Here is a 17467-nt window from a genome sequence, read left to right on the forward strand (position 1 = left end):
GAGAAAAAAAGAGCATGGAAGACAACAGAGAGAATAGAAGAAAATTAGAAAACACTAATTTGTATTTTCAGAGTTAAAAAAACAAAACAAAACAAAACAGATGCATAGGATTCATGAAAAGGTGATCAGCAATCTTGTAAGTTAAAGCCATAGTTGTCAACGCAAAATTCAATGACATGGCTTAAAAGACACATTGCGCAAACTCCCAGACAACACTAGAATATTAATTAAATAGAATGTAGGAGATAATATAAAAAGACGTTTTCTAAAAAAACAAAAACAAAAACAAAAACAGAAACAAAAACAAAAAAACTCCCTTAGTGCTACAGGACATACATCTCTAGGCTGAAAGGGTTCTCTGATTGCCTAAGAATGGTTGGGGGTTGGCAACTGCAAGACATTATCATCAAACACAATCTATAAAAGAACACAGATGGAATGGTATTAGATTTCACAATACCCCAAACGACAGAAGACAATGTCTGCAAAGAAATGACACTGTTAAACTATCAATCATGAGCCTACTTACAGAGGTTCAGAAAATTTATTTCACGAGTTCTTTCCCAGGAATTCACTTAATCAAAACCTCTAGTACGAAAGAGAAGAGAGTCCATGAAATGCAGCTTCCTAACAAAAATGTTAAGGAAAGTCCTAGAATATGAAATAGCTTAAAGAGCAAACAGATGTTTGAAGCAGAACAGTTTCACAACGGAGGTCTGAGAAAAGTGGCTTGATAGACTAAATATGAAGCAGCATCTGCATCTGAAAATACTGAAGCTATGATAACTACAAGGTAACAGCACAATAAGAAAGAAAATAAAAAATCTTCAAATAAAAATCTGTGGGTAGTACAAGAAAAAGTAATCGTCTTTAAGTCGTCATAATGCAAATCTTAATGCACAAACTAGAACGTAATAAAGTATACAGGAAAGACAGAAGTGGGCAAGTTATGAAAGAACTAAATCTTATATGAGAAAGTCAATTAAAAATGTACATGGATTTATCAAAATATCAGCATAGCCATATAATTTGGTACTCCATATACAAATGTCTTTACAAGTAAAAGTAATTGCCTCTAGGTGGCAAAATTTGGGAAACAGGACAGGGATCTTGGGGTGTATTATTTTTTGGAAAGAATGTGCACGTGTTTGTATCTTGACAATTTTAAAAAATCAATAAAAATGACCGTTCATATGATTTTTGCTCATTCTTAGTATATCCACTCACCTTTGCCAAAATAAATCAATCTATGTAATTCATGTGCTTACAGTTTATGTGTAAAATGTGATTTAAATCTTCACTTATGTAATAAAAGGAGCTACATTTCCATGCAAGTCTGAATAGTACCTTACAGGTTTGATTGTATTACATAAAGAAATCTTCATAATAGCTAACACATGTTGAGTGCTTAGCATATGCCTGAAATTGTTCAAAGCCCTTTACACTTACAATTCTTAATCTGCAAAATATCCCTCTGAGGCAGGTCCTATTATTACCCCATTTTAGACATGAGAAAACTGAGGTTCAGAGTTTATGGAACTCACCTAAAGTTAACGTTAGATCTAGAACTGGAAGTGAGGTACCCTAATGCCAAAGATGAGGGTACACCACCTTTACCCAAAGCTAATAACTCAGTTGATGAGTTTAGATTTCCAAGTTTCATTTCTCTTCAACTTTTTAACTAAGAAAATTATTTCATTTTTTTGTGCTTTATAAAGATACATGTGAACAGTAACAAGACAGACACAAAACAGCATATAAGGAAACTATAGGCAACAATCTCAATCTTCAACAGCAATATTAATAATGATTTGATTTGATATCATGTGTCACAAAAATTCCACAGTACAATGACCACATATGAAATTTGAAGAGTACCAATTAAGTCAAAATGGCCTAGCTGGCAGATTCATTTAGACCTAACCAGATCTGCTTCACAAAATCGCCCTCTATATAAAGTTATTGCTTTAACAGTCTTTGCATAAAGATGTCATGGAAAGATTAAATAGAAACATGTGAAATCATTTGTTCATTTATTCATTAACTTGTCAAATTCAGTTTTCTATACACTATGATGTTTATTCCATTTTGTACTATTAGATACACATATTTAAAAAAATATTTAACTTATTTTTATGAAGAAATTAAATATTTTCTGAAAAAGAATTATTTTATTATTGTTCTCTAGCAACAGACCTCAAACAATTCTCATCCAACTCAACTAACTCATTTAAATAACTTTGCTCAATGGCAACTTCTCTAAAGATCTAGTTTACACAATTCTATTCTACATAACACTGTTTACCCTGTTACATAGTATATAGTTAAAGAACATTTTTGTAATAAACATGTTTCTCTTTGATATGATACATAACAATATTTTCACACTTCCCAGCAATCACTCAAATATATTAAAAATGTATCCTTCTTTAAAAGGCACACACATTTACAGGTTCAAATCTTTATTGTTTTAAAATTGTACAGTTCTTTTACAATACAATATTTTGTTATTTAAATGACCTCTAAATGGTTAATGTGCAATGAATATCTTTTGTTCTGAAACTCAACCATGAATTACGATTTCATCAATATGATTATTCTAGAGTCATAAAGATGTTGGGAAGGTTTGAGTCTGCATTTGAAATGGTTAGTAGCACAGACTCTTCCCTTTAGAACCCAGATGACCAATCCATTGAAAGTGCTTTTGAAGATTGCTGATTATTTATGGCTGATCTTAAAATCAGTCAATCAAATTACAGTTCCTTTTTTTTGAAACATCAAAGGGCATTTAAGAAAACTGAAACAATTTGCTTTAGTAATCTACTGAGGCAAACTCAAAATGATTATCTGCATGCAATAACACTCCTCTTTAAATAGTTTTGAAGAATTTATACATTTTATAAAGAATGTGTTAAAGAGTGCAAGTATTCTGATACTGATTTCACAAAAGGACAAATGCTGGTAATAATAACATTTAACATCTAAGTTCAAGCTAGTGTATATTTAACAGGCAATTAATATGGCTCATCATAAGCCACAATGCACAAGGTATGCCCTTTGAGAAAATGAACTAGTTTGGTCCGCATTTCTAGAGTTGTCTGGGTAAAAACAAAAAACAAAAACCATTTTAATTCAGCCAAGGATTTTGATGAATTAATTATTCCTAAAATGAAGCCAGTTAAAAAGTAAATGATGTACACCAATGAAGCATATTGTCACGCTGACTTTTGCATAAAAAGATGGCCTGCTGTTTTTGGAGTGATGAATGAGCACTGCAGGACAAATCAGAAAAAAAAGTCATAGAATGTATTAATTTTGTCCGTAAGTTATACTTTCTTATTCCATGATACGGCTTTCACTCTGTAAAACTTTGTCCCCAAAGGAACTTTAAATCTGTTTTGTGCCTAAGAGGGAAAGAAAAAAATGGAATCACTAAAATGATTAAACTACATCACACACACAAACACACACACACACCCCCACACACAAAAACAAAAAGAAACAAAAAAATAAATAAACGATATCACACAAATACCCTCCTATCACATTACTCATTGCTGAGTATTGAAGGGTTGGAGGGATGTGATGGTCTTTATCAAACTATGTAAGATCTACCCCTCACCAACAAAGAATATATTGAATGAATAGCAAAGACAAAGTTGGTAGCCACTGCTAAAGACTATAATACAAAGTGAGCCATACATCATTATTTTAAGTATCAAAGAAACCTCAATACTATATGGTTCAAGTTCTATTCATGTTTTGTACATCGAGGCCCCAAATTATAGTGAGTCAAGAAGAATGCTCAGAAGGTTTCACTGATTATAGAGCACTGATATTGTTACACAATCAGTCCAATTTTTAAGTCACCAAATACTTTAGACTACCTTTCTTTAATGGGGGTAGAGTATGAAAATAATAAAACATCAACTGTATTTACAAATAAAATTCCCTTTTTGTCACTAGTTATGCAGGGATTTTTTTTTCCTGCAAATTAGTTACACTAGTAACCTAACAGTCATAGAACACAGACTTTGTAGTAGTTTTCCATTATATATTGATAGGCTGTAGTTAATCTATCTCTACTATCTAAGGACAACATGAATACTTATAAATTGCCAGTTCAAACTCATTCTCATTAAAGTCAAGCTCTAACTCAAATAAGCATAAAAGCCAAGAACAGCAGTGGTAATGATTTCTATATAAAGCAGTATTAAAATATTCTTTATAGTTCCTAGGCTTAGTATCACATGATCTGGTTTTTACCTTTTTGGCTTGACAGTATTCTTTTTCCATTACTTTTCCAAGTACCCAGGGTCTTCTAGATGCACCTGAAGCTAAGGAAATTAAACAGTTAATTTCTTTTTGAAAGTATGATAATAATTATTCATGGAAACACAACTGCCAGAATTAAAACAGACTAAAAAAGCTGTCACAAGTGGAAGAATATGTAAGACTTCAAAAACTGCTGAAATCACTGAAATGCTTAACAATTTACAAAACTAAATTCATGTTACTTTTCAATCAGTAATGTGTGCATAGCTCTTGTTACTCTAAACGTACACGATATGTCAAGTCACAGAAATAACAGTTCAGGAAACACTAATAATCTAAGTACAAATCATGAACAAATATCTAGGAATTCTAGGCTAACTCAATAGTGCCATCTATCGAAAGAACTAAAAGATAACCTTTCCCATTTCTTCAAGCAAACAAAATGTATAGGTTCAAAGCAAAACACTCTGAGGGGCAGTATTTTTAATACAAGTTCTCAAAGGCAGCAACTGAACAGTTCTCACATCTGTACGCCATAGTGCTGGGCAAAAGAGTATGTATACAGCTGGTACTCAATAAATAACTAATAAGGGTTAAGAACCAAAAAAGTCTAGAAGGGCAGTACTTGTGTGAATGAAGGGAAGTTGAAAAATGTGAGAGAAGACAGGATAATCCTAGTCCTTATAAAGCCAAAATGTGACAAGTCAAGTGATATCCATTCTCTTTTAAAATTCATCAGAAAAGAAGCTGTCATACTAAAGTTGACTTCAAAAGTATTCAGGCAATAAACTACAGATGCCTCTCAAGGTTATGTACAGATTAAACCTATCCCATATTGAAAATATCTAAGTTGAAAATGTATTTAAAACTTCTAATCTACCATACACCATAGCTTAGCCTAGTCTCAGAACATTTACATTAGCCTACAGTTGGGCAAAATCATCTAACAAAAAGCATATTTTAAAGTGCTGAATGTCTCGTGTAATTTATTGAATACTAAAAGTGAAAAACAGAATGGTTGTATGGATACTGAAAGTAGGGTTTCTATGAATGTGTATCACTTTCGCACCATGGTAAATTAAAAAAATTTTAAGTAGAACTACCGTAAGTTGGGAACTGTCTATATTTTGTTTAGGCTAAACCCTTTGAAAGAAGGCATATGAATTTTTATTCCATAAAAATAATTTGGGAAGATATACATGAAAGATATCCCAAATAAATAATCAGAAATGAACCTGAAGAATACGATCAATGACAGAAACATAAAAGCTCTTGGACAACAGAGTGTGGTGACTTCTCTGAAGAGTAAACTAACACTTCACAGCCAATTACTAAGACCCAAAAAGAATCATCTAAACTAAATGCTTGTATGACACCGAGCTCCACTCTCAAAAGGCATAAAAACACTCTGGTAATCCACACTCTTCCAAGGCAACAACACAGTAGGGTAGCAGGACCCCAACTGGCATTCCTCAAAGGAAAAAAGGAAGGCGGGGTTATTCATGGTTAAGAAAGACTGTTAAATAAATTCTTTTCTGCAGTACTTGTGAAAGCCTTTAAAATGGCAGTGTGCATTTTAAAAAATGTTTTTTAATATTTCCCAGATTTAAACACTGAACTCTAAGAAAATGAACATGGAAATATTGAAAGGTAATAGGCTAAGATGTAACTTATCATCATGCAGTTCTGGGGGAAAAAAGTGTGCACACATTTGTGTATATTTATATATTAGATACATACACATAAAGAGATACTGTAAGTGGGGTAAAATGTTAACAGGTAAATCTGGGTCAAGAAATATGGGTTTTCTTTGTACTATAGTAATCTTTGCAACACTGTGTAAGTTTAAAAATCATATTCAAATAAAAAGTTTAAACAACTGAAAAAAACAAAAACATAAAAAACAAAAGAAATATCAGGTTCATTCTTTTCAAGGTAAAAAGTACTAAGTAAAAATAGTAAGTTATAAGCTATCTTCCCATTTTTCATGGTTACATGATTACTGTTTTATGGATACTCTAAACAGTCAACCACAAATAGCCATGATGGAGCTGTCACAGGAAAGCAGCCTAGTTCAAGACTAGGAATTTGTCAGCCTGGTCAACAAAGCGAGACCCTGTCTCTACAAAACAAAACAAAACAAAACAAAAAATGGGCATAGTGGTGGTGCACATCTATAGTCCCTAGTCCCAGCTACTCAGGAGGCTGAGGCAGGAAGATTTCTTGGGCCCAAGAGTTAAGGCTACAGTGACCAATGATCATGTCACTGCACTCCAGCCTGGGTGACAGAGCAAAAACTCATCTTAAAGAAAAAAAAGGCCAGGTACGGTGGCTCAAGCCTGTAATCTCAGCACTTTGGGAGCCCAAGGCAGGCGGATCACGAGGTCAGGAGTTTGAGACCAGCCTAGCCAACATGGGGAAAACCCGTCTCTACTAAAAATACAAAAATTAGCTAGGCGTGGTGGCGCATGCCTGTAATTCCAGCTACTCGGGAAGCTGAGGAAGAAGAATTGCTTGAACCTGGGAGGCGGAGGTTGCAGTGAGCTGAGATTGTGCCACCGCACTCCAGCCTAGAAAACAGAGCAAGACTCCATCTCGAAAAAAATTATCTATCTATCTATCTATCTATCTATCTATCTATCTATCTATCTATCTATCTGTCTGTCTGTCTGTCTATCTGTCTATCTATCTGACTTTGTTTGCGAGGCAGTCCAATTAGATTAGGAACATCAATCTAAATGGACTTACTTATAGAACAGTATAATGATAAACAAGGTAGGAACACAGGATGATACAGGATAGACATTTTATAGTTTAAGAAAACTTTTGTTTTGCCAAAAAATAATGCTTTTATATAAACAAATAAGCCTACATTAATCTTGAATAGTCTGTACATGAGAATTTTGACAATATAATTATGCAACTGCTAGGGTATGAGATGTCCAAATCACTGCACATTCTGATCAACTGGTCCCTTGTATAAGCTACACTCCTTAACTCTGAATTGTAAATGGAATCCATGAAAATAATCTAGATAATGTAGATTTTATTAAAAAGCAGATTAAACAGGGTTCCCTCTTAGCGACTTAATTCTTATATAATTAAACAGGGAAAAAAAAATCTTTACTTATATAATTTCCTCCATTCCAGGTTTATATTTTAGTCATGGAATGACACTTACCACCCTCACCTGGTTTGAGATCCAGGGCAGGTAGAGACTCTGAATGTAGAAAATATAAAGTAGGACTAACAGTAAATAACACATAATTGTCATGGCGTTCGTCTAGGATGATGAGTACCAAATCTCCCACCTGAAAACTGAATAAAGAAATGCAATTTTATTGACTTAGGGTTACTTCAATCTCCCTATTCTGAAAACTTAATTATATATGCTTCAATGCTCAACTACGTATTAAGATATTAACGCAAATATTAAATTTCACTTTTACATGATATTCTTTTTGTATTCTGCCCAGGTCCTAATGAGACTGCTGGTCATGCACAGATATTCAAAGGATGATGTCAGGGGCTGTCAAAGACCAAACATTTCTTTAATCAAGTTTCCATTATCTAACGTTAAGAAACTGGATGAAAAGCAGAAAAAGCACCCATTATAGTTTATCCAGTCACAGGAAGATTTTTTCTACTAATCTTTCATTTCACACCAAAAATTCAGAGAGACATCTCATATACAGTCACAGTGTCAAAGAAAAATTAGATCTTGTCTTCAAGCGCCGTGCTCTTCAATTTACAAGAAAAAGCAATTGATCTAGGTCCGTAAGTGCTTAATTAGGTCTAAACAAGTCAACAGATATACTATTTTGGGGTATAAGCCCGAAAGAAGAAGACAGGGAAACAGAGAAGTGGGTACAACCAATTACATGCTTAAGTGGTATTTGTCTCTTTACAGCCTTTTTTAGAACTGTTGTTCAAAACATCAAAAGACCTTGAAAATCAATCTCACATTTTTCAGTTGTCAAGATCATTTAAGTTGGTAGATCCTATACCTAATAAACCATCAAAATCAGCTAGAGAAACTTTTAATGTCTTTTATTTATTAAGTTACCCTACAAATACTTATTGACTACCTAACAACCATGTGGCAGGTACTGTTTTGGCTAAACACCAAAAGCTAATAACTTAAAATGGGGAGTTGGGAGATGAGGCCTCTATGAGGCAGTATCTTTGGAGTTCCTCCCACTCTCTAGTCTCTGAAAGACCATTAATGAACTGCCCATTGACATGACATACAGCTGGTAAAGACAGATGCCACCAAGCCCTTTCAAATCACTGAGAGAAGATGAAATTTTAATAAGACATGAAAAGTCAGAATCACAGATATCTGACAACCAAAAATGTGGTCAACAAATTTAGAAATTTAGAAACAAAATACAAGAAGTTAAATAAAGGGTCTTAACTTTCACAACCTTCCTGTCAGGAATAACTCACTATTCATGAGTTGCTAACAATGCTTTTATTTTTCCAGAGCTCCACCTTAAATAACCAAAGCTAAAGAAAAATTGTAACTATGGGGTAAAACAGTTCAGGAAAATTATTAAACGATTCAACTGATAAATTCTGTAAACCAAAAATCAAACTTGAAGCCCCTCAAACCAACCATCTGAATGAACTTCCTCCTCTAGGCCAGTGCCCATAATATATAATTTAACCTGAAAGACTGGTTCAGGCCATGACAAGAGGCAGGGGTTGGACTTGCCTCATCATGTCCTCTTCCCTTTTAGAATTCAGGAAAAGCCAACAAGAATTTAACATTAACACAGAGGTTAAGCGTGATAAGAAACATTTACAAACTATTATCTGTCAAGCCTGCTACCTGGAGGCTTCATCTGCATGATAAAACTTTGGTCTCCACAACTTCTTATCTTAACCTAGACATTCCTTTCTACTGACAACTCTTTCAACTAACTGCCAATCAGAAAACTTTTAAATCTACCTGTATCTTGGAAGCTACCCTCCCACCTTTCACTTGTCCCACTTTGTGGACCAAACCAATTTGTATCTTCAATGTCTCATGTTTCCCTAAAATGTATGAAATCAAGCTTCCCCCTCACTACCATCCCTACCACCTTGGGCACATGTTCTCAGGGACTCCTGAGGGCTGTGCCACAGGCCATGGTCACTCATATTTGACTCAGAATAAATCTCTTCAAATATTTTAGAGTCTGACTCTTTTCACTGACAATTTCAGTTTATTATGTTTGTTTTTTTTTTTTTTTGAGACGGAGTCTGACTCTGTCACCCAGGCTGGAGTGCAGTGGCCGGATCTCAGCTCACTGCAAGCTCCGCCTCCCGGGTTTACGCCATTCTCCTGCCTCAGCCTCCCGAGTAGCTGGGACTACAGGCGCCCGCCACCTCGCCCGGCTAGTTTTTTGTATTTTTTTAGTAGAGACGGGGTTTCACCGTGTTAGCCACGATGGTCTTGATCTCCTGACCTTGTGATCCGCCCATCTCGGCCTTCCAAAGTGCTGGGATTACAGGCTTGAGCCACCGCGCCCGGCCAATTTCAGTTTATTATGAATTTGTAGAATATTAATAAAAGGAAATCTAAAAGCTAAAAATAGGGAAACATTGCAACTTAAAAATAAATCAAAACTCTCCAATATAGATTAACAAGACTAAGGAGATAAATGAGATGTAAAAGAGGTAGCACATGCTGAAAAGTTAACTGCAGGAAAAGGCTTCAAGGATATGTATGTGAATCATAATGCTATAATAGGAAAGTTTTGGCAATCTAAACGTTTCCAGAATAACAATTTAGAAAAATCCTGCTTTCCAATAAAAAACTTTTACTACTACTGAGTGCAAAACAGTCAGCTCAATGAACCTGGACCTGAATTACTCTCACTGAAATACATTTTCATTAACAATTCGGTGAATGTTTTTCACAGAAAAATACCCACAAAACTAAAGTACTTACTCTCTAATAGCTATCTTTTCAGAATGCCTTGAAGATACTGAAGACATGCTCTGAGACATCTAAAAAAAGAAAAAAAAAACAAGTTTATGAACTTACACAATTTGAGTACCACATGTATTCTTACCGCAAAAATTTCACCCACTGTTACATACATTCAAGTCTGTGTCCAGCTTTAAAGAGCCCAAACTAATAACAGTTCTTATGTTCATTAATAATTCCTTTACTTCAACAATTAGCAAATTTGGTTAGATTAAAAACTGATTTTAGAATCACATTTTATTTACATTACATATTTAATCTTAAAAATAAAACAGAGAAAAGGACAAGTTTTTCAAAAAGGCTTTGAAAATTCTAATGCATTAGTTTCAAAATCTTTCCTTTTGGAAAAATAAAAATGTTGGAAACAAGTGCTCAGCACAGCCAAAAGAAACAAACACTTGAAAAATTTATCAGCAAAGCAACTTTACTTCTGCAGAAGGGTGCTGCTCGCAGCCGTCAAGGTTGCAAGAGAACACCAAACAAAGGAAGGAAGGGGTTTTTATCTCTAATGCAGTTTGTTTCTGTGTCCTATTGCCTAGGGTTGGACCACACAAACTAAGCTGATCCCAGTTGGCTTAGACCTAAACTTTTTACAAACAGGATTTGTTGAGAAAAGGAGAAGGCAGCGGGGAGAAGTGGATGGGGTTGATTTACAATCTTACAACTTATGAACAGGAAGTTGAGTCTTTGAAGAGGAACTTAGTTGTCCCAACATACAAAAACAAACAAACAAAAAACCCCAAAAAGATTTAAAATCTCAAGCCTGGGCAAAATGGTGAAACCCTGTCTCTACCAAAAATACAAAAAATTAGCTGGGCGTAATGGCAAGTGCCCATGGTCGCAGCTATTCGGAAGTCTGAGGTGGGAAGATCACCCGAGCCTGGGAGGCAGAGGTTAGAGTTATAATGCAGCAAGCAAAGACCACCTGGTGACCATCAAACAGGCCATCTGGAGGCAAAACGCTATCTGAGGAATTTAGAAGTAATTAAACTTTCCTAGCATGTGGATACAGGTCTTTTTCAAAAATGTTGTAAGTAACTAGAATTTCTACACATCTCCGGAATGTATGCATGCCAAAACTCACTGAGCAACCCTTGCTGACACTGAGACACAAAAATGTCTACAAATGTAATCATTTATCATGACCCACATGGCCAATATTGGTCCAAACTACCCTTAAGATCCCACCTTAAGGTCCATATATGCTTGTAGGGAAAATACACAACAGCGCTCAGTCCTCTCTTGCTGAGGCGCCCCACTACACTCTTCAGCAGCATTAGCTCTAATAAAACTTTCCTTTTTCAAACCTATACTGTTGTCGGTAAATTCTTCTTACCAACCCAGAGTCAACCACTTTGCAATGCCAGCGCTCTGACACCTTGCCTAGCAAACAATACTACTCTGGTTAAACTGGGGTAGGAGCATAAAGTTCTGAAGGCTGAGAACAAACCTCTTTTCTCATCTTCAATGCAACTTCTGAGATGTCTCAGTTTAAAAAAAACTTGTGAACAATCATGAAACAAAGATGTGATAGCCACCCATTTCCTCTACTGATGATGAGCACAATGAAATGGTAACTGATAAGCTACCTGATAACCTATAGCCATACAGCTTTATATGGTAGCTGATAAGCTATAGCCATAGCTCAGTTGGGACTGTTCTGCTCTTCAAAGAAGCTTCAATCCATTTATCCACACCATCTCATAAGACCTGGAGCATGGAAACCAAGGTCTTTGAAGCTTGAAAGGGTGGTAAAAACATCTATTTTTCCCAAGGAAAGCGAGCACAATGCATGGTTGCACAAACCAAGGACAGATAAGGATTTTTTTGTTTATTAAGTCAAATTTTGATGCTCTGAATTTCCTCCATTTCCCTCTGAACACTATCTGGTACAATGCAGGGCTCTCAATAGGTGTTTTAAAAAAGAGAAATAAAACAATAAATAATTAACTAGGAAGGCCTAAAATTGCATAGCAACTTACTAAAATTATCCAGACAAATGGTCTATATCCTGCCAGTGAAGACTGACCATCATTTTTAAGACTATAATTCAACTTTAATTTTTTAAAAGCTTAAGTTTTTTATGTATTATAAATGAAGACAATGGAAGAAAAAATTTGTGAATATAGCTGTAAGTCTATGTGAAAGTGTGATTTACATTTGGACACCTTTCTGAATGTGACTGTAACGCTCTCTGGGTCTGAAAGACAATTTATTCTGTGAAAAGAAAACAAACCTTGGGAACCAAAAATCACTAAGGAAAAGGGGAGGCCAAGCTGGGAACTACATCAGGCAAACCTGCCTCCCATTTTATTCCTAAAATAACATAGCTACAAAGACCTCACAATTTGCCCACAAGAAAATTTCTTGTGGACAAAGAACAGACAGAACTTGAAGTCATCCCTCTGTTCTTCTGCTCACGTGAAACAAATGCGTATCTGATTGTTTCCTCGGCCCTACTGTTTCACTAAGTCAGACTAAAGCGTAAGTGACAATTCCTCTACTCTCCTCTGACATGTAAATTGTGTATTCAGTGAAAGGCTAATCACAGTTTCAAAATAATGCAACCATTTGTCTCTTATCTACCTATGACCTGTAAGCCCTCTCCCCAGCTTTGAGTTGTCCCACCTTTCCAGACAGAACATCTTACAAATACTGGTTGATATCTCATGTCTCCCTAAAATGTATAAAACCAAGCTGTGATGTGTCCTGACCAACCTGGGCACAACAAGGTATTTTTATTTTTTAAAAAAACTAAATTCTAAAACGTATTTCAAAACTTTTCAAAAGTACTGAACAGAAGCCTTAAACTGTTCCTACTACCTTGTAAACTGTAATTATCAGAATTTGAAAAAATAAAGTTATTGCTTTATTAAAACACATAATTTGCTATAAAATGGACTGTTCAAATAACTGGTTACATTCACAGGTTAAAGCCAAGGCAATTTGGCTGGGTGCAGCAAAATTCCAGGCAATTCCAATTTGCCCGGAATCCCAGCACTTGGGGAGGCTGAGGCAGGCAGATCACTTAAGCTCAGTAGTTCGAGCCCAGCCTGGACAAGATGGTGAAACCTCATCTCTACAAAAACAAAAAAACAAAACCTAAAACCAAACCAAAACAAAAATTAGCCAGGTGCGGTGGCACTCGCCTATACTCCCAGCTACTTGCTGAGCTAAGGCAGGAGGATTGCTTGAGCCAAAGAGGTTGAGGCTGCAGTGAGCCAAGACTGCACCACCACACTTCAGCCTGGGCAACAGAAAGAGACCTTGTCTCTATTTCTTTTTTTATTAAAAACAAAACAAAACAAAACCAGGGCAATTTACAGTACCATATGGGATCTCTTGCCTTTCAGGCACTTTCACCTAAAAATAAGACTCATGAAAAGGGCTGGGCGCAGAGGCTCACAGCTGTAAATAGCAGCACTTTGGGAGTCCAAGGCGGGCAGATCACTTGAGGCCAGGGGTTTGAGACCAGCCTGTCCAAAATGGAGAAATCCTGTCTCTACTAATTATGCAAAAATTAGCCAGGTGAGATGGTGCACACTTGTAATCCCAGCTATTTGAGAGACTAATGCACAAAAATCGCTTGAACCCGGTAGGTGGAGGTTGCAGTGAGTTGAGATTGCACCCACTCCAGCCTAAGCTACAGAGCAAGACTCTGTCTTAAAAAAAAAAAAATTCATGAAAAGATATAATGTATTAAAATTATGCACACTTGTGAGTAAATATATTAATCTTCAAAAGGCTTATGAAGCATAGCTCAAAACTGATTTTGATGATTCTTTCAAAAATAATCTTAGGTGCTTCAACTGATCAGATCTAAAGTCGCAAATTCGCCAAGACATTATTTAATTTCACACTAAGAAAAAAGTCCGAGGCCGGGCGCGGTGGCTCAAGCCTGTAATCCCAGCACTTTGGGAGGCCGAGGCGGGTGGATCACGAGGTCAGGAGATCAAGACTATCCTGGCTAACATGGTGAAACCCCGTCTCTACTAAAAATACAAAAAACTAGCCGGGCGTGGTGGCGGGCGCCTGTAGTCTCAGCTACTTGGGAGGCTGAGGCGGGAGAATGGCGTGAACCCGGGAGGCGGAGCTTGCAGTGAGCCGAGATCACGCCACTGCACTCCAGCCTGGGAGCACAGCCGAGACTCCGTCTCAAAAAAAAAAAAAAAGAAAAAAAAAGAAAAAAGTCCGAATCTAGAGTCAGGAGATAACTCTGGCCTGACTTCAGCATTCTGAAAATCAATAGGATTCAATGACCAACGTGGACCAACAAACCTACTATAGATAAGTCAATCAAAGCATACATCCTCTGATGGAATATAATGCAAATCATTTAAAATGTTAAGACCAATTTACCAAGAAGAAAAATCTTACCAGTCTTTGATTTAACCGTTTATTTTCTTCTTCTTTCAATTGCAATGTCTGCAGGTAGAAAAAAAAAGACCTGTGGTTTATCCTTGTACCTACTCAAATAAATCTAAACAGTGATTGTCAAAAAGTTCTCATCTGACAAAAATGTTTGGTTCGGGCATGAAAAGTTCATGGGGATATTATTTTCGATGAATCCTTTCCAACTGTTTTCATTATCTACTGGCTTAAATGAGAACCAGAGCAATTTTAGATACATTTACCAAGGACTGTCAAACATTAATACGCATTAGAAACACCTGTGAAATACATAAATATGTAGTAAAATCTGAGATCTATCCCCAGAGACTTTGTTAACTAAGTCATGCCTAAGAGAATATATCTGGCATCTGTAACATAACATCTCAGGTTAAGCTGACGTAGGAAATCACATAACCCTTTAATAATAGAAAACATGCTATATTCAAATGAAGTTGTACAATTCTGAATTTGGATTTTTATCAATTAGACTTGTAAAGAAAAAAAGGCATTGTTGAAAATCTATACACCTAAAGAATGAAAAGTAATCTATGAACAATGATCTACCAAATGTGTACCAATTTGATCTTATAGTACCCTTAATAAAGGAAACCATTTATTATCAGTTTTTCCTTGTCCATTGCAATTCTTTATTTAAAACATAACTCCCTTCATTACTTATTTTTGTTTTTGCCCATTTCTAAAAAGTATTTAATACTTTGCTTTTGAAACAGATGTTTAAAATGGCTATTTATGTTATTTTGCTGAATTCTGAACTATTAGATACAACTATTACTTTACACACGGATTCAATAAAAACTACCAACTTTTTCCTCTCATACAGACTTAATTCATTGGGAAATTACAACAAATGGGAGGGCTGAAATACCACCAACTGCTTAGCTAGTAGTTTCTTTAACTGTATCCGAAAGTGAACATATTAAACATGGTACTTCAAGAAGATAATTTACTTACTCGTTCTAACAGCATTATCCGCTGTTTTTCTTCAGACAACATATGAATATTTTCTCTAGAAGTGAGAGAATAATTGAGTTTCGGTTTGAAATTCTAAACTTTACATTCTTCAAGATTTTAGAAATTAAAATATTAATACAGATCACTTTAATAATTTAAGGGTTTTCATAAATTTTCAAAAGCAGCTTATTTCAGTTAGCATGTAATTTCAATGTTGTATATTCTCTGTAGCAGACCTAGATCTACAAACCTTTTGAAATAATAAGTAAAACTTTGTGTATGCATTTATCTAGAGATGTCTTTAAATTTCTTATTTTTCCCAGGTATTAAGAACCACTCTTCTTCCTACTTGTGATTGAATCCATGTTACTGATAAAGTCGTAGTTCTTGAGTGGCTAAAGACTTCAGTAGATTTACTAAGTGGATGCTATGTACTCACTAATTACTATCCCAGGTGTGAATTTGCCCATTACACTAAAACATCCAAAAACAAACTAGAAAATTTTTAAAAATGCTGTAACATTAGAAAAAACAATTATTTAGGTTTTAAAATTCATCTACAGGTATAATCCCCCAATTATATTTTAAGCAACTTGATGCAAGGCAGGTATTCTGTCTTCTTCAACATGCTAATTCTTTAGGAAGAGGTTTTGCCTAATATAAAGACTATAAAGATTGAGTTCTGTAAGAGTTTTATAATTTTAGCTTTTACACTTAAGTCTATGATCTATTTAAGTCAACTTGTACATATGGTGAGGAAAGGGTCCAACTTCATCCTTTTGCATCAGGATATCAAGCTATGCTATCCCTGCACCATCTGCTGAAAAAGCGATTTCCTTCATGGAACTGCCTCAGCACCCTTAACCATAATGCAAGGGTTCAACTGACCATGAATACAAGGGCTTATTTTGGACTCTCAATTCTATTCCACTGATATATGTCAGGCTAGCACTACAGTGTCTTATTACCCTCGCTTACAAATTTTAAAATTAGTCAAACAGTGTGAGACTTTGTTATTTTTCAAGATTGCTTTGGCTATTTTGGGACTCTTGCAATTCCGTATAAATTTTAGGATCAGCTTGCCCTTTTCCGCAACAAACACAGTTCAGATTACGGTAACAATTGTGATGAATTTGCAGATCAATTTGGGACGGGCTATCATCTCAAGGAGATTAAGTCTTCCAGTCAGTAAACACAGGATGCCCTTCTGTCTTAACTTTTTTCCACAATGTTTTGTAATTTGTACAAGTCTTGAACTTCTTTTGTTAAATCTATTCCTAAGTATTTTTACCTTTTTGATGCCATCAGAAAAGAAACTGTCTTTTAAATCTCATTTTTGGATGATTCATTGCTAGCAGAAAGAATGACAATTTTTTTTTAAGAGACAGGGTCTTGTTTTGTCGTCCCTGTTCACGAACTCCTAGGCTCAAGCGATCCTGCTGCCTCAGCCTCCTGAGTAGCTGGGACTACAGGTATGCACCACCACAGCCAGCGCCAGTTTGTTTTTGCACACTGAACCTGTAACCTCCAACATTACTGAACTAGTTTATTAATTACAGTATTTTTTTAGCGGAGTCCTTAGGATTTTCTAAATAAAAGATAAGGCTATGTAGGCAAATAGAGTGTTTTATTTCTTGCTTACCAATCTAGATGCTTTTTTTTTTTTTTTTTTTTTGAGACAGAGTCTTGTTCTGTTGCCCAGGATGGAGCGCAGGGGCACAATCTGCAACCTCTGCCCCCCAGGTTCAATCAATTCTCCCGTTTCAGCCTCCCAAGGAGCTGGGATTACAGGTGCCCACCACCATGCCCAGCTAATTTTTCTATTTTTAGTAGAGACCAGGTTTCACCATG

The 17467-nt window shown here is 35.7% G+C and overlaps 1 protein-coding gene across 1 annotated transcript in view; it reads right to left on the bottom strand.

Annotated features, from left to right (window-relative positions):
* Positions 1 to 2016: 2016 nt before the first annotated feature.
* Positions 2017 to 17467, bottom strand: part of RB1CC1 (RB1-inducible coiled-coil 1) — a 79594-nt gene continuing 64143 nt past the window's right edge. Inside the window, exons 17-22 of the mRNA XM_011994472.1 lie at positions 15617 to 15671; positions 14630 to 14677; positions 10214 to 10272; positions 7457 to 7593; positions 4267 to 4337; positions 2017 to 3404 (exon numbers count right to left, since the gene is read on the bottom strand). Coding sequence (XP_011849862.1) covers positions 3327 to 3404; positions 4267 to 4337; positions 7457 to 7593; positions 10214 to 10272; positions 14630 to 14677; positions 15617 to 15671 — 448 coding nt within the window. The 3' untranslated portion in view covers positions 2017 to 3326. The remainder of the gene's footprint in view (positions 3405 to 4266; positions 4338 to 7456; positions 7594 to 10213; positions 10273 to 14629; positions 14678 to 15616; positions 15672 to 17467) is intronic.

Source organism: Mandrillus leucophaeus, unplaced genomic scaffold (assembly GCF_000951045.1).
Source record: "Mandrillus leucophaeus isolate KB7577 unplaced genomic scaffold, Mleu.le_1.0 Scaffold458, whole genome shotgun sequence".
NCBI lineage: Eukaryota > Metazoa > Chordata > Mammalia > Primates > Cercopithecidae > Mandrillus > Mandrillus leucophaeus.